Raw genomic sequence first — 25,977 nt, 5'->3', positions numbered from 1 at the left:
GCCTCGAGTGCAGCTCACGTGCAGTGGCAGGCGTTGCTGCCGGAAGCCACGTCTCCCGGTGCATGCAGATCTCGCCCACTTCCGCGATCCACGGGTCACTCCTAGTGCACCATACACGCTGGCACTATCATTGCAGTACTTGTCACTGAATGCCATCCCTTTCCTCACTAGATTTCACAGAATATCGATGTTGGGAGTTCAAACATCGATTTAATTTTATCCATATTTTGCAGCTGTGAACATTGTATTGTATGCACAGGAAATTCAAATAAGAAACGGTTTTTCACAATTTTTTTCGGTTTTTGTTAAATTGCACGGTGTATATTGTGGGTGCAAAGCGTCTAATACATAATTTAAGTTTCGTCTTGAATGAGCTGAAATGCATGTTCCTGTTATGAAAAGGTTAGATGTTAAGTTTTGTATTTTGTGAATCAAGTGCGAAAAATATGTGAGAAACAGCGAAAACATTAGTGAAAAACTTACCGAACAAACAAAGAACAACATTTCTAACATTTTTAGGTCACTACACGTTGGTGTATTCATTCTTCCAGGAAATATATCCTCTACAAAATCGAAAAGCCTGAATCTATGTTAAATGAACAGACAGCTTTGATTAGCCATAGCTATTTCAGTACTTTTAAAGACATATTTCCTTCTTTTTTTTGTTCGGTAAATTTTTCCACGTTTTTCTACTGTTTCTCTCATAATTGTAAATTATGTATTAGACGTTTTTCACCTGATGGATCCACAGGGTCCGAAAAAAAATTTTCTCTGATACATACTTTCTGTATGTCAAACATCGATGTTTCAGTATCGATACTGAAGTCTTCGAAATATCGTAATATTGGCGTTAAAGACAAAATGCTGACAATAAATAAAACAAATAAATAAATAAACACTCTCGATAATGTTTTCATGATTTAAAGGTTTTTTTTTTTTGCATGTGTCTCTTAACGGCATCAGTGCAGTGGTTAAAGGAGTAGGCATAGCATTTGAAAGAAAGTCATATACATCGTATTTTACCCGACGTGCATATTTTGACAGCATAAAGTGTATTGAAAAGACTGACAAACTTCCAGAGCTGACCACTGTTGTGAAAAGGCTGGTAATATGCTTTAAACAAAACGTAGTTGAATGTAATAAGATAAGAACAGAATCACACCTCAAGCTAATCCAAACCAAGAGCTCATTGGATAAAATTCAACATTCTATATTATTGAAAGATTTCTGCAGCTGCGTTCAGTGATTAATAATACCATTAATTGTCACGCTAAGAGCCGCAGGTATTGTAGATCTGGCACCTGGTCGTGACATTCTGTGGGCTACAGAAGTGGCTATTGGTGAAATTTGCGTAGAAAATGCCTTGAAAGCAGGAAAGTAATCCCTATAACTAGTATGTTGAATAACAAAACATGTGGCTCTCAGAGTAGCACTTGCACCTCAGTTATTTGTTTGAGTGAATTCCAATCGCTGCATTCCCCCACCTTTTTGTACCCTTTACTACTCCCTCTAGTACTGTAGAAATTATTCCTTGGTATTTTAGCACATATCCTATAGCTCTGTCCTTTCTTCATGTGCTTTCGATATACTCACATCAAAAAAAAGTTTTGCATCACCTCGGTTCCCAGAACTCTTGAAGATAGACGTTGACTGTGGATATTGTATCACAGACACAGTCCCTTTGACTGTTCAGAGACGTCACTAAATCCGCCCAAAGATGTGAACAACCATGCATGAGCAGAGCCTATTAGACGGAGCGGGTCCAGTCATTCCACTAGAAAGGATGTGCGTGGCTCGTGTTGTCTGTAGTCCAACCATGCCTAGACGGTCAATAACGCTGTTCGATCGCGTCCGCATTGTTACTTTGTGCTAGGGAGGGCTCGCAACAAGGGAAGTGTCCAGGCGTCTCAGAGTGAAACAAAGCGATGTTCGGACATGGAGAAGATAGAGACATGAACTATCGATGACATGCCTCGCTCAGGCCGCCCAAGGGCTACTACTGCAGTGGATGACTGCTACCTACGGATTATGGGTCGCAGGAACCCTGACAGCAACGCCACAATGTTGAATAATGCTTTTCGTGCAGCCACAGGACGTCGTGGTACGACTCAAACTGTGCGCAATAGGCTGCATGATGCGCAACTTCACTCCCGACGTCCGTGGCAAGGTCCATCTTCGCAAACACGACACCATGCAGGTCAGTATAGATGGGCCCAACAACATGCCGAATGGACCACTCAGCATTGGCATCACGTTCTCTTCATCGATGAGTGTCGCATATACCTTCAACTAGACAATCGTCGGAGAAGTGGTTGGAGGCAACTCAGTCAGGCTGAACGCCATAGACACACTGTCCAGCGAGTGCAGCAAGGTGGAGGTTCCCTGATTGTTCGGGGTGGCATTATGTGGGCCGACGTACGCCGCTGGTGGTAATGAAAGGCGCCAAAGCGGCTGTACGATACGTGGATGCCATCCTCCGACTAATAATGCAACCATATGGGCAGCATATTGGCGAGGCGTTCGTCTTCATGAACGACAATTCACGCTCCCATCGTGCACATCTTGTGAGTGACTTCCTTCAGGATAACTACATCGCTCGACTAGAGTGGCCAGCGTATTCTCCAGACATGAACCTTCTCGAACATGTCTGGGATAGATTTGAAAGGGCTGTTCATGGACAACGTGATCCATCAACCACTGTGAGGGATCTACGCCGAATCGCCGTCGAGGAGTGGGACAATCTGGACCAACAGTGCCTTGATGAACTTGTGGATAGTATGCCACGACGAATACAGGCGTGCATCAATGCAAGAGGATGTGCTACTGGGTATTAGAGGTACCGGTGTGTACAGCAATCTGGACTACCACCTCTTAAGGTCTCGCTGTATGGTGGTACAGCGTGCAATGTGTGGTTTTCATGAGCAATAAAAAGGACGGAAATGATGTTATGTTGATCTCTATTCCAATTTTCTGTGCAGGTTCCGGAACTTTCGGAACCGAGGTGATGCAAAACTTCTTTTGATGTATTTCTTTCTTCGCCGATTCTGTGGTATAACACCACGTTTTAAATACTTTGATTCCCATTTTTCCGATTTTCCCACAGTCCAAGATAAATTACCACGCATAATTCTGCGCTCCAAATGTACATTCTCAGAAATTTCTTCCTCTAATTAAGATCGATGTTTGAAGATGGTGGACTTTCTTGGGCAGGAACAATGTCTTTGCTTGTGTTAGTCTGCTTTTTACGTCTTCGTTCTTTCGTCTGCCATGTGTTATTCCAAGGTGGCACAATTCCTTAACTTCGAGTATTTATGATCATCGGTTTTGATGGTAAGTTTCTCTCTAATCTCGTATCTGCTTCTCCTCATTACTTCCGCCTTCCTCCGATGTACTGTTAACTTAGTAGTGCCAGTTGTGTTGACAATTCGAGCGGCGCGGTCTGTTGTCCGACGACTTTGTAGCAGTTCTGAAGCGAATGCCATGAAGTGTTTCCTTCAGTTTAGAAATCGAGTTGAACTCACTGTACGTGCTTGAGCATTGTCCTGAGAAATGATGGTCAGGTCGTGTAGAAAGTGTCATCACTGTACATATATCTGACTTACCAGTAACAGAAATATTTTTACTACGAACTGACTTTATATCGTCGACCTTGCGTTGCTGACCGGACACTTCCTTCATAACTGACTATATGGTCTTAATTTCATCCTGTTAATTAGCTACCCTATTTGCATACCACATGCTCTTTGCCTTCCTAATAATATTTTTAAGTACCTTACAATACTGTTTGTAATGGGCTACTGTAGCTTGATTGTGACTACTTCTAACATTTTTATATAATTACCGCTTTGTTCTACATGATATCCTTATCCCACTAGTCAGCCACGCGGGCTGCCTATACTGCTAGTAACCCGTTTAGAACGTTCTAATGGAAAGCAACTCTCAAAGAGCATGAGAGACGTGTTAAGGAAAGCATTATATTTATCATCTATGTTATCGGCACTATAGACATCCTGCCACTCTTGTTCCATGACAAAGTTTAAAGAACTCTCTGTAGCTGCTGGACTAACTTTCCTACATAGTTTGTAATTATATGTGACATTTCATTTGTTTGAGTGGAAAAGCCTTTTAGTGTCAAAATTTGTGCATCATGGCCTGAAAGGCCATTCACCCTTTTACTAACAGAATGCTCATCTAGTAATGAAGAATGAGTTAAAATGTTGTCTCAGTCTGCATCAGATCATATCAGTTAGGAGATCTACCAACATTCTGCACGATCACATACACAATTAATATGGAAGTCACTAGATTCTGGTACTTCCTACAAAGTGAATCAAGAACCCCATCTAGCTTGAGCAGAAATCCTCTGAAGTCTGAGTTAGGGGACCTATAAACAACAACAACAACAACAACAACAACAACAATTAGAAATTTAGTTTCTCTAAATTCAACTACACCTGCATAACATTCAAATATCTGTTCAGTGCAGTGCGGTGTTACGTCTATGGACTCAAACGGAATACTATTTTTTACATACATGGCCACTCCCTCACCCCGCAAGGAACTCCTTGAAAAACAGTCAGCTAATCTGTATCCTGGTAAAGGAAGCCTCTGAATTTTCCTATTATATAAGTGGTGCTCCGACATGCCATTAATTTCTGAGTCAATAACTATAACTAGTTCACTAGCTTTAACACTTATATTTTGATGAAATATGTTAATCCTTTCTTTACTTGGACATCTTACCTCTTCTGAAGGTGATTCCTTTGTTAGAGGGACTTCCTTTTAGCAGGTATACTTAGCAGCTGACTTCAGTCTAAATAAGGTGCAGCTCTAACACCAACTACTACAGGAATTTTTCCATGAGTGATCTCACCACCATCCACTATACTGTCGCCTATAAGATTTGCCAGCCTCCCCTTCCCGTACCTATTGAGGTGCAGGCCATGCCTAGTGAAACCCGATCTACTGATAACCTCAACTGGCACCAATGTGACCCACGCCTTCTGCCATCAGGGTCTTCTCCAGCGCCACGTTACCACGCCTAAAAGCCGCATTAAGATGAGGCCGATCATGACGCTGAAACAGTTGCTCGAAATGCATATTAGTTCTACCAGTTTGAGTAGCTATCTCTACCAGGTCACCACCTACATCATATTCCCCATCCCTATCAAGACTGTTCCCTGCTCCACCCACAATCACTGCCTGATCCTCTTTCGTGAAATTCCTACATAACGCGCCTACACTTTCAGTCACCTGAGCCAACCCTGCACTAGGCTTCACAATGCTTGTGACATGTACTCAATCCCCAACACTTCCTGCAACTGATGGCCCACACCTCTACTATGCGAACTACCTAGCAGCAGAACCTTCTTCTTTCTGTTAGACTTTGCAACTGACTTAGGCGTATTAACTGCTGAGGACTGTTGCATGATTCCTTCACCTACAGCTACAAGAGGCTCCTCTCCACGCAACTCTTGACAGTTGGTCAAATCTATTGCATATACGCAAAGTACAACTGTCTGAATACCTCCTCCTCCTAGCTGCCTTCTTGCCAACTGCCAGTTCCTATTCCGCAGCACTCCTCACCCTCCTCAGCCTATCTGGTTCCTCCTTTGCGTATTGTAACTGCACCTGAAGAGCACAGATTTATGCTCCTGCTCCTCTATCAATTTATTTCTACTACTGATTCTGCATTCCTAGGAGAGGATCTCGCTAGAATGCCCGCTGGCTTCCTCACTGCATTCCCCCTAGTGAAAATAGATTGAACAAATCCCACGCCGTAACCCACTACTCACAAGTGTGGGACTGAACAAATCCCACACTTCTCACTCACGGTAAAATTTTACAGTTACTTAAAAAGCTGAACGTCTACGTATCGAAGTTAAATTACACTAGTAGAACTATTTATATGGCTAACAACAGTGGTTTCGAAATTCTCTCTACTAAGAAAAGCAACAACTTTTATTAATGCTACTAAATCACAACTAATACTAGGACCAACAAAACTTCACACCATTTACTATCTTTAAAAAAAAAAAAAAAAACAAAAACAAAAAAAAACAAGCGTGCACTGGAACACTCTACGACGTTAAAACAGTGAATGAAAATTTTACCGAAATATTTCACTAGAAACAATAAGAAACGTCAGCTGAAAACTACCGGACGAAATTTACTAAACGACTTCAGCGCACAGAAAAGTCTAAAAAACACAGTGAGCACACGTTTCCGAATGTTTATTAAACCGTTATTTTGCTACGAACAGTACGAGACACCGTTGAAAACTACCAAAATTTAATAACTTTATAACAGTGGACAAACAGCTTTCTCAGAACTTAAGAATCGCTGCAGCTGCAACTGCACACCGCGAAATGTAAACACACTACTGAGGCGTGAGTCTTGGATGAACGACGTAAGCGCACTCACCAATAACAGAACGGTCGGATCAATAACACAGAAAGAAGTTACTTCTACAGTAAATATTAACACAAATAAAGTTTAAAATAAGTAACTGAAGACAAGAACTTTATAAAATATTGATGAGCAATTTCAACAGCAGTCTAACACACGTCACGCCACACCAAAGACATCACGCCTTAAAATTAATGTCATTTGGCATAGTCAAAAATAATAAGGAAGCAGCAAACATGCATTGTTAGACTGTGAGTCCTCCTTGTACATCTCGTGTGTGTAACATTCACCGAACTGTGTATGCAAACATAAGTCAACCTTCAATCAGTACTAACTAGTTACGCATAAGTTGTATCAAAGCCACCTGCGACGCTGCAGTCGGATAGTAAGATTTTTTGAACGTTTGTCATATCATAGCAAATTCTAAAAACAGTCTTAAACCTACGTTAAATAGCTGCATCTACTGAGAATTACCTACAGGAGACATTAAAAATTAACGACTGTTAATGAGATTACGTTGCTGGCTGCTTTCGATTAAAATCTCGATAATGTGGGCCCAGAAATGCCAATTGGACACTTTCGTGTTTTAGTTCAACACGTTCATCTTTTAAAGCGCAAAATATCTCTCTTTACTCTAAATTTTCCAGGAACCGGACTTTTTCTTCTATATGCAGTACATTCAAGTTGTCCGTGATGCTTCGTAACGAATGCTGCTCCTTCTTAAGATGTTTTGTTACCACCAATGAACCAGTCTGTATTATTATGTCTTTGAACTTCATGTTTGTTTCTTCCTGTCCAACCCACATGTGAAGGGCTTATTTCAATAATGGTAAAAGTTCATTACCTCCACTTTACTGTCTATGATGCTTCTGAAATTAATGGTCGAAACAAACAGAAAGAAAGGTTCATCTCTAGCAAGAAGCCATGTGCTTGAATATTTCTGGTATCTCAATTGCAGATTTTTCAGTGCTCATTTAACTTTAGGACCCTGTATCTCAGAATGAACAAAAATGGACTTGTACCGCTACTGAAATAAGTCCTTCATATTTCATCTCACCTTGACATTTGTAAACGCTCCCTTTCTTCATCCACTTTGCATTTGTGCATCTCCTTACTGACTTGTTATAAATTTGTACGATGGCTTCAGAACAGTAATACATATTTTGTCGAGCATATAAATGTAAATGTTTCGAAATGTTAGGATGACACTTTCCTTATTCTTCCAGTAGTCAAGAGCGTGAAGAACCTACCATTCGACCTTTGTCATAAACATCCACTATGAATTTTGCTTTTGGTCATTAATGAACTATTACCATTATAGTTCCTAGATTCTGTTATGACGAGAGTTTTTCGTAAAGAACATATATAATCCGTCATAACCTTACTTTCGCCGTTTAGATGTGGCACAGAATACAGCTCTCACAAGACACGCAGTTTTGGCGCTGACGTGTAAATGAAAACACTCACTCATGACGAGTGGGACTCAGTACAGGAATCCCATACCTGGGGCGCTGCAGTAGACTCACTCACACAAGTAGGAGACTGATACGGGAAAGTCACTCGTAAAAATGAATCTGTGTGTGTGTGTGTATTTCAGTTGCAAGACGTGCGGTGCGCTTTTGAGTGTGCTGTGTGTGTTCCAGGGAGACAGGGACTACATCGGCTTCGCGACTCTGCCGGAGCAGGTGCACCGCAAGTCGGTGAAGCGCGGCTTCGAGTTCACCCTGATGGTGGTGGGCGAGTCGGGACTCGGCAAGTCCACGCTCGTCAATAGCCTCTTCTTGTCCGACCTATACAAGGAACGGCGCGTGCCCGATGCCAACGGTAAGTGCTCTCAATTGTCCTTTGTCCTTGCCCCTCAAGTGCACAGCGTAAAGCACTCCACAGCCGAGTCGACGAACCTCATTCAGTTCACTACCGGGCACGAGGAAAGCATAGTTGTCAGTGAAGCAGTGCAGTTTGCGAAAACGCGGCCTAGGGTTTAAAACGAGCACCCAACTATACCAGGAAGCTGTGTTGACCGTTGCCTAAGTGTCAGATTCTTTTTCCTATGTACGGTAAATTCGCCTTGGTGTCAAGTTTGATAGCAATTATGGTGGCCGAGCATGATTAAAGTTAAGGACAGGAGGGGCAGCACAACTCTATTTACATAAAAGTCGACTGCAGAGGCAAACAGATACGGCGTGTTTCAGGATCCCACCGACACACTTTGACGTATGACAGCTCGCACGAACAGTGTCATTTTTCATGAAAGAACATATCATAGTCGTAAATGCATCCTTAAGGTTATGAGAATGGCCAGCTACAATTGCAAGGAAATTACCGTCTATTATTATTTAGCATACTCTAATAATAATTTACATCAATGGTTCAAACTATCCGCCCTGTGCCTTAATACATGCCGCACACCTTCGTATCAGTGCCCTTCAAAAACTGAAGAGCACGACTGCGTTCTGTCGAATTTAATGGAAGGCATAATGGAAATGAGCGCTTGGCGTCATTGGCCGGGAGGCCCCTTGCGGGGCAGGTCCGACCACCTTGGTGCAGGTCTTATTACATTCGATGCCACATTGGGGGCCGTCACACTGACCAATCAGCTATCGGGGCGAACATGGAAAGCATAACTGACTCAAGATTATCAGCTCGGCTCTAGTGGCAATTAGAACAAAGTAAACAGTACTCTGGACGCTTCCCCAAAGAAAATAATCAAGGGGGCATAAAGGCAGTCAAACACACTGGTCACGCAAAAAGTCGTCCTCGTCCTATCCAGTGTTGACCAATATCGACATTTAGCTGTGCCTGCGCATCAACACGAAGTGTTGTGCGGCTCGATCACGCTGGAACCAATGCTTCTGTGCACAGCAAGCGGTAGGTAGATCAGCAGTCCAGAAATGTGGTGCACAGCAACTGCAAGCCGCCCCATTTGGACTAGATGACAGTATTACAGACCACAGAAGATGGTCAGCGCAATTCATGCCCACATGTTTACAGAGAACATGTTTTCTTTGGTGTGATTTGACGGCAACTGCATGCTGGTCCCCTGATCCAAATGTGGCTGTTGCTGCTGATAAAATACCCATCACTTGTAAAGGTGCCATAATTTGTGAATAAAACGTGAGTGGAAGGCAGTATCATTCACCATCTGGTGTATGAACAAAAACAAAAACTGCGTACGATGTGGGTAATCGGCTGATCTAAATCTTGCACCCTTTGAAGATGGTGCGCTTGTAGGTTATATTCCTGCAATATTCTCCAAACAGGTACGTGACCTGTTCCCATAGCACAGACCCCTTGAAGTTTCTTTGCTAACTGTGCGGATCACTTCACCTTCAAACTCTGGTGTTCTCAAATCACGCATACCACCATCAACGTGCCGAGGACGCCAACTCCGATTCTCGTAAACGTCCATGAATCTAGCGAAGGTAATGTAGTGTGGCTATTTCTGTTAGGGAACCGTTTTTCGTTCATAGTGAGAGCTGCTTTCATTTCCCCATGCATCGCCTTAACACACAAACACGTCATTTAGCTCGTCAAATCCATACTCCATGTTTTATTGGATACTAACAGCAAGAAAATCTGATTTCAGGGTTAGAAAGACGCATGCCACCGAAGTTACAGTATTACAACAACACGAGCTGAGTAACAGGACTGGTATGACTCCACACAATAAAACCGCCTCACTAGGAGATGCAGGTCGCTGAGCGGTAGTGCACATCATGGCCATGCGCGTACTCGGCGGACCAAAACATGTTCTTTTTTTAACAAACAATTATCGCCTTGTTTTATCATCCCTTGAAGTTCGTTAGTGAGGTTCTGAAATTCCGTGTACAACGCTTCATACAGACCCGTAAAAATACTTACCAGGGAGACTCACATCTGAAAAACTAGAAAGTGCTGTTGCTATAGATGATTATTGGCTAATGGATCGGCAACTACAATTGGCCGCTAAGAAAAAATTTACGCAAGAAATCACGGAGCATGTACGAAAATAGAATCTTGCGTGAGAAACTGGGGACCAGAGACTGAAATTCTGCCTAGAGATGGTACAAGGCAGAACAACGGCGAAGATTACCTTAGCCGCGGTGTAGATGCGTCTTTGGTCCTGGTATGGTCGTAATTGTGAGCTTCAATCGTAATTCCGGTGTATTTAATTATACGACCAGAGACCAACAAGATTATAAAGTGTTTTGTTCGACAGTACTCGCAAACTTGCCTGAACTTCTTAGGACTTAGGCACTCCCGTAAAGCGGTGCAACATGTCACCTAAGCTGTAGGCGAATATGGCCGGGGGACGATTGTATTAACCGCTTCGACGCGATTTGCCTGCTGATCAAACCAGCAGAATGAGACCGACCGCTAGCTAACTTTGGGTGCCATTTAAAGCTTCGGCACTCGAAGAAAACAACGGAGTCCAACATGGGAGAAGTGCTACGTTTTGCAGCCAATCTGAGTTCCTATTCAAACATTTGCAGGGAAGGCTGCTCAGGCCCTTTAGGTCGGCAAACACTAATGTTGCCTAGGAATAGCCCTTGATGTAGAATTCACGAGGCAGCATTTTTATTTTCCCAGGGGCGCAATTTTTACGGAACACGCTAAAAAACGGACCAATTCGTCCATTATTAATCATCTTAATATACCCAGGCGCCTTTTTTCCTTTTGTCAACCAAAGGATTCGCCAGTTATATGACCTTATTGTTAGAAGACATGGAGAGAACTAAAAAGAAAATCTAGGAAGGATAGATCGAGCAGATGAGACTGAGGGGGAGAGAACAGATAAAGATTTCCAGTCTACCTCTTCAGCAGGTTATAAGCGGAACTGATAACGCTCAGGAGGGCGACATTGGGTTCATAGGATCATGGCGCTCAGTAATCAGAACGACGACTTTTGATGGTGGTCGTGGTGAAGAAGACCTACATATTATTACTACGTAATAAGGGAGTCGGGGACTTCAACTTGCCAGGTATAGATTGTGAGTGTTGTGCCATCAAGACTGGCGCCAGAGGCAGGAAATCGTGTGGCATTGTTCTAGATGTCTTGTCCGAAAATTACCTTGAGCAGACCGTCAGAGAACTAAATCGTGAGGATAACGTCTTAGACCTCCTGGCAACAAACAGACCTGAACTTCTCGAATCAGTTAACGTAGAGGAAGGTATCAGTGGTCATAAGGCTGTGACAGCATCTATGACGACGGGTCCTACAAGGAATGTTAAGAAAGGTGGGAAGATGTATTTGCTCAGCAAGGTTGACAGGATACACATTTCAGAATATCTCAGCAGTCAGCATCAAGTATTCGGTTATGAGGACGGAGATGTGGAGAACAAATGGAAAAAATTTCAAAGGCGTCGTACAATATGCCCTAGACAAGTATGTTCCGAGTAAGGTTTTAAGGGATGGGAAATATCCACCATGGTTTGATAGCCGTGCTAGAAAAGCGCTACGTAAACAAAATGCACTTCATATCAGATTCAAGAGAAGTAAAAACCTAGCTGAGAAACAAAAGGTGAACAAAGCCAAAATGAGCGTAAGGAAAGCAATAAGAGAAGCGTTTAATGATTTTGAAAGTAAGACGTTGTCAACCATCCTTAGTAAAAACCCTAAGAGATTTTGGTCGTACGTAAAGTCAGTAAGTGGGTCAAAATCATCTATTCATTCTCTCAGCGATCACACCGGCACCGAAACGGAGAGAAGGCCGAAATACTGAATTCGGCCTTCCGAAGTTGTTTCACCGCGGAAGATCGTAACACTATCCCTCCTTTCAATCTTCGTGCGAACGTCTAAATGGCAGATATTGAGATACGCGATCGCGGAATTGAAAAGCAGCTACAATCGCTTAGTAGTGGACAGGCTTCAGGATCAGACGAGATAACTATAAGATTATATAAACATTATGCGGAAGAACTTGCCCGCCTTTTAGCAGTAATTTATCGTAGATCGCTTGAGCAACGAAAGGTACCTAACGACTGGAAAAAAGCGCAGATCATTCCCGTTTTTGCGGAAGGCCGCAAGACAGATCCACACAATTATAGGCCTATATCTGTTGTAGAATTATGGGGCATGTTTTATGCTCAAGAATTATGACGTTCTTGGAAAATGAACATCTCCTCTATAAAAATCAACATGAATTCCGCAGAGATCCCGCGAAACTCAGCTCGTTCTGTTCCTCCATGAGATTCACAGCGCAGTGGACAACGGCGCTCAGGCTGATGCCGTGTTCCTTGATTTCAGTAAGGCATTGGACACCGTCCCGCATTGCCGTTAAATGAAAAAAATTCGAGCTTACGGAGTATCGGAGCAGACCTGCGATTTGATTCAAGACTTTTTGCAGATAGAACTCAACACGTCGCTCTTAACGGAACTACATCGGCAGATGTAAAGGTAATATCCGGAGTACCACAGGGAGGTGTGATAGGACAGTTGCTGTTCACATTATATATAAATGATGTAGTAGAAAGCGTCGGATTCTCTTTAAGGATATTCGCAGATGATGCAGGTGTTTATACCGAAGTAGCAACGCCAGAAGATAGTACGAATTTGCAGAACGACCTGCAGAGAATTGATGAATGGTGCAGGCTCTGACAGTTGACCCTGAACGTAAATAAACGTAACAAACTACGCATAGATAGGAAAAGAAATCCACTACTGTACAGCTATACTATTGATGACAAACAGCTGGAGACAGCGTCTGCCGTAAAATATCTAGGCGTGACTATCCAGAGCGACCTTAAGTGGAATGACCATATAAAACAGATAGTGGGAAAAGCAGACACCAGACTCAGATTCATCGGAAGAATCTTAAGGAAATGTAACTCATCCACGAAAGAAGTGGCTTATAAGGCGCTTGCTCGCCCGTTTTTTGAGTATTGTTCATTTATCGGCGCGTTTCGTCACGGGATCGTTTAGATGGCGAGAGAGCGTTACAGAGAGGTTGGTTGGTTGTTTGGGGAAGGAGACCAGACAGCGTGGTCATCGGTCTCATCGGATTAGGGAAGGATGGGGAAGGAAGTCGGCCGTGCCCTTTCAGAGGAACCATCCCGGCATTTGCCTGGAGTGATTTAGGGAAATCACGGAAAACCTAAATCAGGATGGCCGGACGCGGGATTGAACCGTCGTCCTCCCGAATGCGAGCGTTACGGAGATGCTAAACAAACTCCACTGGCAACCGTTACAAGAGAGGCGTTGTGCATCACGGACAGATTTGCTACTGAAGTTTCGGGACAGCATTTTTGAGGAGGAGTCAGACAACATACTACTTCCCCTCACATACATCTCGCGTATTGACCACGAGGAGAAAATGCGAGAAATTAGAGCCAATGTATAGAGGCTAACCGACAATCATTCTTCCCACGCACTATTCGCGAGTGGAACAGGGTTGGAGGGATCAGGTAGTGGTACCGAAAGTACCCTCCGCTACACACCATTAGGTGGCTTGCGGAGTATGATGTAGATGTACGTAGAATATCTCACCTGCCCTAGCATCACACATAAAATTAGTAATAAAAATCAAGCAATCATTAATAAGTTTAAGTTTCTGTTATCTGTGGACTCAATGGAATGCTATGCTTTTTGTTACTCTAATTGTCATAGATGGATTAAATTTCGCCACCATTGGAGGGTGTGGCATAAACCAATATAAAATTACTTGTAAGTGCCCATTTCACACTAACGAAACTCCGTTTCTCCAGTGATAGCTTGCAAGTCACATATGGACTGTCTGCTGTTGCCAATGCGGCACAACAAAGCGTCAGCTCTTACGCATTTTTCGAGGAATGCCCTTTGATGAATTCATATTTGAGGTGGCCGATAAATACAACGAGACATCTAAAAATGGCTCTGAGCACTATGGGACTTAACTTCAGAGGTTATCAGTCCCCTAGAATTTAGAACTGCTTAAACCTAACTAACCTAAGGACATCACAGACATCCATGCCCGAGGCAGGATTCGAACCTGCGACCGTAGCGGTCGCGTGGTTCCAGACTGTAGCGCCTAGAACCGCTCGGCCACTTCGGCCGGCCGAGACATCTACAAAAAGATAACACATTGATATGTTTATTTACAACATGTTCATGTAATAACCGAAATGCTGTGGGCCGCTCTGTGGTGATGAGGTATGTACAATAAGAGTAATGTTCTCGATGAAAATAAATAGGCCTGAATGGTGATATTCTCAACGTAAGACACTGACACGTAATAAAATGTCGTAGCGTCATGATACATTGGTGTATTGTCCTCACAGCAGTCTTACGTACTAATGTTGGTCATCTTTAAGTTCAATGAATCTCTGGGGCCAAGCTCTGAATCCGGCTGCGTTAAAATACCGGCTGGCCAATCAGACTCGTAGGCAGTGAGGTCATGTGACCTTACCGTCCTCTGGTGGCGTTTATGAGTGCCTCCTCCCCCCTCCCCCCATTCTGAAACGGCGAGCGACAGTAGAGCGAGCTGGTGGGAGGCTTAAAAAGTGTCCCCTCCTGCTTAGCTACGAGGGGCAGTCCACTCAACTGAATTGTCGCTGCCGCAGTTCTAGGCGCTTCAGCCCGAAACCGCGCGACTGCTACGGTCGCAGGTTCGAATCGTGCCTCGGACATGGATGTGTGTGATGTCCTTAGGTTAGTTAGGTTTAAGTAGTTCTACGTTCTAGCGGACTGATTACCTCAGATGTTAAGTCCCATAGTTCTCAAAGCCATTTGAACCATTTGTTCAGCCTGTATATCGAAGAAGCAATGGCAGAAATAGTGGAAATGTTAGAGAGTGGGATTAAAATGCAAGGTGGAAGGGTTTCAATGTTAAGATTTACTGATGGCATTGCTATCCTCAGTGAAAGTGCAGAATAATTACAGTATCTGTTGAGTGGCATGAACAGTATAATGAGTACAGAATATGGATTGAGAGTAAATCGGAGAAAGGAAGCAGTTTTTTTTCACTTCAGTACAGTGGTCAAGTGACAGTGGCAGTAAATTATAGAAAGCTCGTTTTGGCGATGCTCAGTCACCATTATCAAATATAACAAGTATGAAATAAGTGTGCTATTAATTGTGAGAACCTGTAATATAAGTAGCATGTAAACACAACACGTTTGTCATAGGAAACAATGCTTTGAATGTATCATGTTAAATTAAGCCTATACACAATAGGCCTCAACGCCAGCGGTCCACAAGACAAAGCAAGATAAATGACGGCTATCCTGATTGCAAGTTGTCTGAAAATCCAGCTGCGACTGCCTATAAGACATGCCCCTACGGTGCCAGTACCCGCCGCCGCAAGCGCTCACCATTCTGAGAGGGAAGACATTACACTGTAACGTCAACACATCTCTTACAAGCGAGCATGTATTAAAAACAGAGCATAATCGTGACGATAATAAATGTCCTGTTTCCCCGAAAATAGGCGCAGTCCATTTTCGTTTACTTATATGGGGGAAACTGGTATAGTTCTTTTTTACGTCCGACTGCAGGATACAGTTCACGTCTCTTTCTACCATGCCTCCTGTTATTTTGCGCTTCTATTTTGCGACACTCAACGATGTGAAAAAAAATCTACAGCACTGCCGCCGATTACAGTCGACCAAACTGCAGAGGTCGGAGCTTTACAGTCATAGACCTAACAGATGTATTAACTATCCCAGAGATCCTATAAAATCGCAAAAAATACCACTATTTTGTTGCTAAAAAACCAATCACTGTAGAACGTGTTCATTATTTCGAAACTGCTATCAGACTAAAGAAAAAGCGAGAATGAGAATTCTGAAGAAAAAAACTATCTATATTGAGTGATTTCTTTCAGTTTGATGGACAAAATTACATGGTTTGAGAGCGTCCCTGGTGTTTCATCAGTGTCCGTAAATAAATTGTCATGCACATGTGTGGCCGGCCGCTGGGGCCGAGCGGTTTTAGGCGCTTCAGTCTGGAACTGCGTGACGGCTACGGTCGCAGGTTCGAATCCTGTCTGGGCATGTGTGTGTGTGTTTGATGTCCTTAGTTAGGTTTAAGTAGTTCAAAGTTCTAGGGGACTGATGACCTCAGATGTTAAGTCCCATAGTGCTCAGAGCCATTTGAACCATTTGCACATGTGTATTACAGACATTTCAGACATGTGAAACAACATTACAGAATACAGCCTTTCACGCCATTTGTTCACATGTGGGAAAAGGCACAGTCATTTTACGTTCGCCAACAGCAAGCTGTATTTCAAGAGGAAGTTCTTGTTTTGTGCACTATGGCAGGTCCCGTTTTACCAGAGTGATCCTATATCGCACTGGCGTTAACAAAACGTAAAAAAACAATCATGAGCGTGCCGTATAACAGAACGTCACCTAGTAGAGAACCTTATAACATTCCACCGATACATCGAAAACAAATACCATATGCACGCTGACATCTGACATTTTTGCTCCATAACTCGCCACTAGCGACCTACGTGTAAAGTTTCTGCCACCCAGCAGACCATCATTCACAATAGCAGCAGATTCTTGTGCTGTAATTCTGTAAGCAATTTGGTCACCAGAGAACAGCCTGTTTCATGCAATTTACTCACATGTTGGAAAATACACTACCTTTACTAAGTTCCACAACTAGCTATAACTCAAGTGATGGCTACTTTATAATTAGAGGTTATAAAGTATGAAACAAGACACGACTTGTAATACATACACTCCTGGAAATTGAAATAAGAACACCGTGAATTCAGTGTCCCAGGAAGGGGAAACTTTATTGACACATTCCTGGGGTCAGATACATCACATGATCACACTGACAGAACCACAGGCACATAGACACAGGCAACAGAGCATGCACAATGTCGGCACTAGTACAGTGTATATCCACCTTTCGCAGCAATGCAGGCTGCTATTCTCCCATGGAGACGATCGTAGAGATGCTTGATGTAGTCCAGTGGAACGGCTTGCCATGCCATTTCCACCTGGCGCCTCAGTTGGACCAGCGTTCGTGCTGGACGTGCAGACCGCGTGAGACGACGCTTCATCCAGTCCCAAACATGCTCAATGGGGGACAGATCCGGAGATCTTGCTGGCCAGGGTAGTTGACTTACACTTTCTAGAGCACGTTGGGTGGCACGGGATACATGCGGACGTGCATTGTCCTGTTGGAACAGCAAGTTCCCTTGCCGGTCTAGGAATGGTAGAACGATGGGTTCGATGACGGTTTGGATGTACCGTGCACTATTCAGTGTCCCCTCGACGATCACCAGTGGTGTACGGCCAGTGTAGGAGATTGCTCCCCACACCATGATGCCGGGTGTTGGCCCTGTGTGCCTCGGTTGTATGCAGTCCTGATTGTGGCGCTCACCTGCACGGCGCCAAACACGCATACGACCATCATTGGCACCAAGGCAGAAGCGACTCTCATCGCTGAAGACGACACGTCTCCATTCGTCCCTCCATTCACGCCTGTCGCGACACCACTGGAGGCGGGCTGCACGATGTTGGGGCGTGAGCGGAAGACGGCCTAACGGTGTGCGGGACCGTAGCCCAGCTTCATGGAGACGGTTGCGAATGGTCCTCGCCGATACCCCAGGAGCAACAGTGTCCCTAATTTGCTGGGAAGTGGCGGTGCGGTCCCCTACGGCACTGCGTAGGATCCTACAGTCTTGGCGTGCATCCGTGCGTCGCTGCGGTCCGGTCCCAGGTCGACGGGCACGTGCACCTTCCGCCGACCACTGGCGACAACATCGATGTACTGTGGAGACCTCACGCCCCACGTGTTGAGCAATTCGGCGGTACGTCCACCCGGCCTCCCGCATGCCCACTATACGCCCTCGCTCAAAGTCCGTCAACTGCACATACGGTTCACGTCCACGCTGTCGCGGCATGCTACCAGTGTTAAAGACTGCGATGGAGCTCCGTATGCCACGGCAAACTGGCTGACACTGACGGCGGCGGTGCACAAATGCTGCGCAGCTAGCGCCATTCGACGGCCAACACAGCGGTTCCTGGCGTGTCCGCTGTGCCGTGCGTGTGATCATTGCTTGTACAGCCCTCTCGCAGTGTCCGGAGCAAGTATGGTGGGTCTGACACACCGGTGTCAATGTGTTCTTTTTTCCATTTCCAGGAGTGTATTTTTAAACACACAATCGTTATGATAATAATAAAAACCGTCATGACTCCATGAGAATATATACAGTCGATTTCGATTAGTTTTATGAGCGAAATCTTTATAGTTTGTGAGCATTCGACATGTCCAACTTACAAATTGTCAAGTTCGAGGACATTACTATGAAATACCGATAGAGACGAACAGCTATACAGTCATTTATTACATTAGAGAGCATTCTTCCTCATTGTTATTTTTTACCATCCAGAATCGGTTAAAATATGAAACATCTGCATCCAAACTTTAACCAGCTGTACTACTTCTTGTAAAATAACCTATAAAATTTTTGCGTATCTTTCTCTTCTTATATAACAAAAAACAAATGCTGTCTGCATGTTGACATCAAGCACATTACAGGTACACATATCGGTCCACTGGAGCAGGTGGCCAATGGTCGAAGTCACTTGCAAAGACCTGTGTGAAGTTTTGTTTTCCTGTACTGGAGGGAGACCATCTCCCACAGACTATCAGTGGGAAGAGGGGGTTTCTGTATTGATCTTTCAGAAGCAGTTTTACGATGTTTTTTAAGTGTAAAACATCCAAGAAGTGTATGACTACAACTTCGTACGTCACCATACATTTTGTTTTTCTACCATGACTTCAAGGTCTGTCTCAGGTGCAGAAAATAGAGCAAATGTACTGCATCTGTAGAATATATGATTGTAAGGGACTAGGTGCATCTGAGAACAGTGCTACACTATACTGTCCGCCTACTGTGCTGTTCTATCTCATAAATAAGAATAAAATGCATGAAAACTGTCTCTCTCCATTCAACAACATCTAGCACACAAATAGTGGAATTGGGATCATCATGTTCTGTCATCGTTTATCTTTAAGAATATAAAAGGAGATGTGATAGGCACAGCAGGATGCCTTGGTTTGTTGTTATTACTGGAGACTCTAGACAATATTGTCATGAAATATCGGTAATATAATGTGCATCAAAGATATTATACTCTTTAGCAGGAGTAATTTAAATGTGCTTACAACTCCTATAGAACCCTTTCGTGAAGAGTTTTTCACTACTTGCAGGGCTGTAGCACTGTCGGAAATAAGGTACGAGTGGTTGAAATCGAGACTTCACGATTGATAACAGGTATGCATAGTCTCTATGTGTATGTGTGTAGAGCTATCAGCTGCAGATGGTTGTGGTTCGAATGCACAACTTGCTAACTGTTCATCTATAAATTATGCAGCCGTTGAGACGCACTCTGTTAGTAGGGAGAAGGGAAGCTCTTACGGCATAGGATGCTAAGTGCAGTTGACACACTGTCAACTAAGAAATATCTTATTACTAGGGTAAAACAATACCTGAACACAGAACATTATTATCATCATGTTGTTCTTTTTATTAATAGATGCTCGCTTCTAAGAGGTGTGTCGACGTTAAATACAATTGTTACCGTGAAATGTCTTCTGCCTCAGAATGATGAGTGCTTGTGGGGGCGCGAGCTGGTGGCGTAGGGCATGTCTTACAGGCTGCTCTTTCAGACAAACAACTCATGGTCAGGGTTGCTAGTCATTTATCTCGCTTTGTTCTGTAGCCTGCCAGTGTCGAGGCCTATTGTGTATGTCTAGCTATTGTCGGCATCAATAGCGCTGACGGCCTTCAGCCATGTGTTCCACTGTGGACTCAGGACTGTGCTTCCAGTTATGGCTGGGCGAGGAGAGGGGGTGGCAGCTGCACATTTCCTAACCTGCGGATGTACAAAAAACCGATGTGGAAAATTCTCTGGAATTTTGTTGTTGCTCCAGGGGGCCAGTCTTTCTGGGAAATACATTTAACAGATTGCATGAAGCGTCCGTTTCATGTCTCTTTTCATCTGTGACCGATTTCCGCAGACCACAGATGGTATGTCACTGCCGCGAGATGGATCTCTTCAGCGACGGGATACACCGGGCATGTATCCCTACCTGGAATGGTGGGTGGGAGGTAAGACTGGTTAGCTCATGACCACACGTCAAGGGGAACACACATGTAACTGCCGCTGGTGCTATCTTTTGGGATCGGTTTTTGCACTAATTATGTTATGATGATTTTCTCAATCCCAGTACATGTATTGCATTATGACCTGTTTTTTACTTGTGCTGGATTTTTTCACAAAAATTTCAATGTGCATTTAGAACAGTGAATCTTTTATCAGCAGTTGTGATAGCATGTACTGGCCGTCCAGAATTTCGAACACCATTGTTGCAGGTGATTGTCAAGCAATGCAGTGGGAGCCATCTTTAGTGAACTCAGGCGTCAAGTAGCGACAGAGTGAGTCCTCAGCTGTATGCTTACGGGTAATACACTTACTAAACTGTCGTTAGTTGAACACATTTCCTGCCAAAACTAATGATACTACCTTCCAATCCTGCCTTTTTCTCGCTAGCTTTTAGGTGAAGGGATCATCCTATATGGAGTATGAGTATGTCTGCCACTAGTTTGGAGTGGTATTATGGATTTTTTTTCCCGCTGGATAACGCTAGTTGTATGACATAGTCACTTTTTGATCTATATTGCGATTTTAGCCGCTGCTTGCGTAGCAGTATGCATACAGACGTTTAATTAGGCTCGATCTTTGATTAATTATGTAATTACGCTCGATCTTACTCCAGTTTCCGATCGAAAATAAATAAAGTACACTAATCTAACATTCCTCTCCTGCAGCTGTACAGTTTCCCTGCATATGGAGGTTCACTTGGGCTTTCTGGTCGGAAGGGCTGGTGTTAAGAGTCCTGGAAAGAGCACCTGCCATTTTGAATTTCGCGCCAATTCCATGGTGGGGGTGGGTTGAGACTTCAGTTAAGCCCTGGGACCAAGAAATTCCCGGCATTTTTGAAATTCCCACAATTTTTTGAATTTCCCGCCAAAATTTGAAAAGCCCCCACAATTGGAGGGGGAGGGGAGGCTCGTGAAAATCCATGACATCGTCCAATGGGGTGGTGAGATTGGAGTGGGGAAGTAATTAATTGATCAATTTAATTAATTTTGCGTTCAATTTGGTAGCAAAATTGCACCCAGAGCTCAATTGCCCCTTTACTGGCCTTTCATCCCTGTATCAGTGTGGCTTCCAGAACATACAATATACAACTGACGATTTACTCAGATTGGAAACATCAATCTGACAAGCTTTTCCTAAACGCCGGCACCTTGTTGCGGACTTCTTTGATCTACATAAGGCATATGACTCGGCTTGGCGCCATCACATTTTAGTTACCCTCCATGACTGTGGCTTTCATGGCCCCCTTCAGATTTTTATCCACAACTTTTTATCTTACTGGCTCCCCCATCCTAGAGTTCACAGTGCTCTCAGTGTCTCTTGGATTCAGGAGACGCCATCAATGGGCTTGTAACCTCTGATGGGCCTCTGGTTACCCCAGCATTGTATGTTGTTGATTTTTTGCGTCTGGTGCAGCTCCCACTCAGTAGCTTATCTGCTGAATGCCAGCTCTAAGGCGCCATCTGTTGGGCCTCTGCATGGGCCCTTTCCCATGGCGTCCAATTTTCTCCCTCCAAAACGAGGGTAATGCATTTTTGTCATTGACCCACAGTGCACCCTGATTCAGAACATTACGCAGGCGACCAGCGCCTAGATGTTGTAGCACAGTCCCATATCTTGGGCCTTATTTTTATAAAAAACTAACGTGGCTGCCCTATATTCGCCACCTGATGATTACCTGCATGCGGAAGCTTAATGCTCTCTGCTTCCTGCCTCATGCATCTTGGGGTGCAGGCTGTGCTATTCTTCTCCATATTTACTGTGCTGTAGTTTTGTCCAGACTAAATTATGATCATATGGCTCAGCGGCCCCTTCCACTCTGAAACTACTTGACCCTGTTCATAATTATGGAGTGCGTCTGGCTAACAGTGTCTTTCACACTAGTCTCATCAACAGTCTCCTTGCAAAAGTGGGGATTGCCCTCTACAAAAATGCTGGAGCCAATTCTTGGTTTCTTGCACAATTGCCATTCCACAATTCCTTGACCATCCAGTGTATCCCTCCTCTTTCCAAAGGGGAACATATCCTTCCCGATAAACCACCCTTTTGTGGGGTTGCTGGTTGGAATGTGTCTCACTTCCCTCTGTTGTGATCTCCATCTCCACTCACTGGGATGTGTCCCTTGTTTTTCCTCCCTTACTGGCACCTTGGATGGTGCCTAGACCACGGATTAGGACCAATCTATTCCAGGGTCCTACAGTCTCTGTCACCCCTATGATGTTTTGGTAGCTTGCTGTTCCCCACTTGCAGAGGTCTGTGGTGCTATTGTCTTCTACAATGTCAGTCCTATAACAATAAGGCAGAACACACTTTCACACTCCTACTGGCATCGAACACCATTTACTGCCAGGAGCATGTAGTGTGTTCACAGCAGAGCTGCTAGCCATTAACAGGGCCCTCCATTTTGTTACTCAGGTCTTCCTTCACAGTGTTTTAATATGCACCAACTCAATGAACAGCCTGCAGGCTATAAATCAATGCTGCTCTTGTCATGCTTTGTCTGTGCTATCCATGATCTATATACCCTTCGCCTTGCCACCTGCTCAGTTGTCTTTCACTGGGTCCCATGTCATGGGGGTATCCCAGGGAATGAACCATTTTTCTAGAGAGGCAGATACATGTCCCATTCTGTTTCGTGATTCCAGGTGCAGATGTGTGGATACACATCAAATCTCTCTTAGCCAAAATGTGGAATGACATCTGGTGCACGAATGCTTTCAGTAATAAACTCCACACAATTAAGGAGACTATTGCAGTTTAGTGCTCTTCCTGTTTCCTACTTGAAATTGGTTTATATATTCAGTTACAATATTTTGCTTTACTCCTGGAGCAGGGTAGGGTGGTATGTGGTTGGGGCCTCTATTCGTGTTTTCTGAATCTGAGACTCATAACCACTTCCTCTTGCAAAGACTGCTCTTTTATCCCTCTGTTTTTTCAGTGTTTACATTTGGCTTAATCTTTTATGTCTTCTACTGTGTGTGGTTTCAGCTTTCTTGCCTTACAGTTTGACACCTCTGACTGGATCTGTCCACTTTTAGCGGACATCTCTATCTTATACATGTAACTTTTGATAACTCGCTTTTTAGGCCCATAACCCCCCTCAATCAGTCAATCAATTGATCAAACAGGGTCTTAATTTAAGAACCAGATATCTGAGAATGTGTGATTGGAGCACATTGTTGTATGGCAGTGAGGCATGAACTATGGGAAAACTGGAACACAACAAAATAGAGGCATTTGAGATGTGATGTTACAAAAGGTAAGGAATGAGGAGATTAGCTGTAGACTGGGTGAAGAAAGGAATACATGGAAAATATATAATACTGACAAGAAGAAGGGACAGGGCAATAAGACATCTTTTAAGACATCGGCGAATAACTTCCATGCTACTAGAAGGAGCTGTTGGGGGTAAAGGCAGAGATTGGGATATATCCAGTAAATAATTGAAGATGTAGGTTGCAAGTGCTACTTGGAGACGAAAAGGTTGGTACAGGTGAGGAATTAATGGTGGGCCACTTCAAACCATTCAAAGGACTGTGACTCGAAAGCCACTTCCATAATAAGCATGTGAGGTACAACATTTGCGTGTTTTTCAGTGTCAATACAAGTAGTTCCCAACTTGCCCTTTCATCTGCATATGTCGCATTTTCCAACCGGGCTAGTATCTGGAAGGTAAAAAAGGTTCTTGCAATGACTTTTGTCCTAAACCACATACAAGCGTGCTAAACTTTATAGACTTGCATTGTTAGTACTTACATGTAGTGTTAGCAAAACTGACTTCAGTATTTACAAGAAAAAAATGGGTTTACTATTTATTTGCCTAAACAGTGCTTTTTTTTCTTTGCTACGTGAATGGAGCTAAAAATCAGTCATGATGATTGATTTTATGTCTTGACTATTTTTTGTGATGCTCCTCAGATAACGGTTAAAAATCTTAGACAGTATAGTGTCTGTTAGTGCTTAAATTAGCGAAATAAAATTTTATCAGATGTTACCTTTACATACTATATGAAAGTGATGATTACTGCTGAAGGAGATCCACAGTTCGTCAGTCTCACACTAACTTAAATTGGTCCTGAACCACAGGAGAGTAAAATGTATTGCAAGTCTGATATTCCATGCTGGAAACTGGGCAGAGTACAGCTCTATACCTACAAGTTATAAATTAAATAATATAACTACTGTAATGAAGTGCTGTAACATTATTGCCAAGTAGCAGAAAAACATGAATTAGCCCATGATGTGTGTTGTGGAAACAGCACCAATTACTGTGAAGTGAAATGAAATTCTGTAAGTAAATGCATGTACTGCCCATCCTCATAATGGGCTAGTAAGATAAAAATTTTCTAAGTCTTATTTACTAAAATACATGTTTCCAGAATGAGATTTTCGCTCTGCAGCAGAGTGTGCACTGATATGAAACTTTCTGGCAGATTAAAATTGTGTGAGGGACTGAGGCTCTAACTCAGGACCTTTGCCTTTTGCGGGCAAGTTGATGCTCAGTACATATAATGTAAGGTTCTCTGTGTGATTAATATTAATTTTAAATTATTTATTTTTCTTTGATTTAATGATATTAGGCTGCAAACGCATCAAAAACTGTCACAGTTTTCAGAGCAGAAATCACTGTTTGCAATCGTACCTACATCATCATCCACTGTTCACTCATCCAAAATTGTCATCTCTGGGACCTCCATGTTTAAACTGAGATGAAGGAAATAAATCTTTAGAAAATCTTAGTTTAATTTATATAACATTTATTTTTACAATTATTTCTGTATTTCAATACTCCTCACTGATTTTATTGCACTAAATAAAACTTGCAGTATTTTAATTTTTATCAATCAAAATCATATACTTTTGTGCAGTTTTTTAAATGGTACACAAAAACAAACTGTTAAAGAATTGAATTTTACATTCTGAAAAATTAGAGACTTTGTAGTATTTAAATTTTCACATAAAACTAAATAATTCCAGGGGTTAAACTTGCACATAAAAATTGCATTCAATAGGGCAGAAAGTAAGTCTGCAAAACTGACATTTGCTACCAGACCTTTTTTTCCATACCACAGCTCAGAACACATTTTATGTTAACTAACACTTTAAGTATTTTATTGGAGAAATAGGAAGATACCCAACACCATTGTCCTGAAGTTCTTCCTCTGAATGGCACTCTTATTCGCCAGCAGAATTTTTATCTCTGGCTATTGCAAAATTGTCATACATGCCATCTCTCTCTTGAGCCATATCACTGGCATATTCCTGCACTCACTAAATAAAAACTTGATCCAACTTAGAACCCTTAAAATTGACACCTTCCTCAGAACATATTTTGCACTGTAGTAAGAAAACGGGTATGTAATTCACAAGGTGAAGTCTAGGAGACCCCAATACACGTCAGCAACAAAGAAGGCGATAATGCAACTGACAGTAAAACATTATAGAGTTGGTGATTTAAGGAGTGTAGATGGAGTATAGAAG

General features: G+C 43.1%; 1 protein-coding gene across 4 annotated transcripts in view; it reads left to right on the top strand.

Annotated features, from left to right (window-relative positions):
- Positions 1–25,977, top strand: part of LOC124595381 (septin-2) — a 307,956-nt gene that overhangs the window by 224,377 nt on the left and 57,602 nt on the right. For 3 of the 4 annotated variants that reach the window (XM_047134119.1, XM_047134111.1, XM_047134102.1), the window contains exon 2: positions 8,052–8,232. In XM_047134119.1, the coding sequence (XP_046990075.1) occupies positions 8,052–8,232 (181 nt within the window). The remainder of the gene's footprint in view (positions 1–8,051; positions 8,233–25,977) is intronic. The other variant, XM_047134127.1, reaches the window with a different exon arrangement.

This window comes from Schistocerca americana, chromosome 1 (assembly GCF_021461395.2).
Source record: "Schistocerca americana isolate TAMUIC-IGC-003095 chromosome 1, iqSchAmer2.1, whole genome shotgun sequence".
Classification (NCBI taxonomy): domain Eukaryota; kingdom Metazoa; phylum Arthropoda; class Insecta; order Orthoptera; family Acrididae; genus Schistocerca; species Schistocerca americana.
This window is presented reverse-complemented; position numbering and strand designations above follow the sequence as displayed.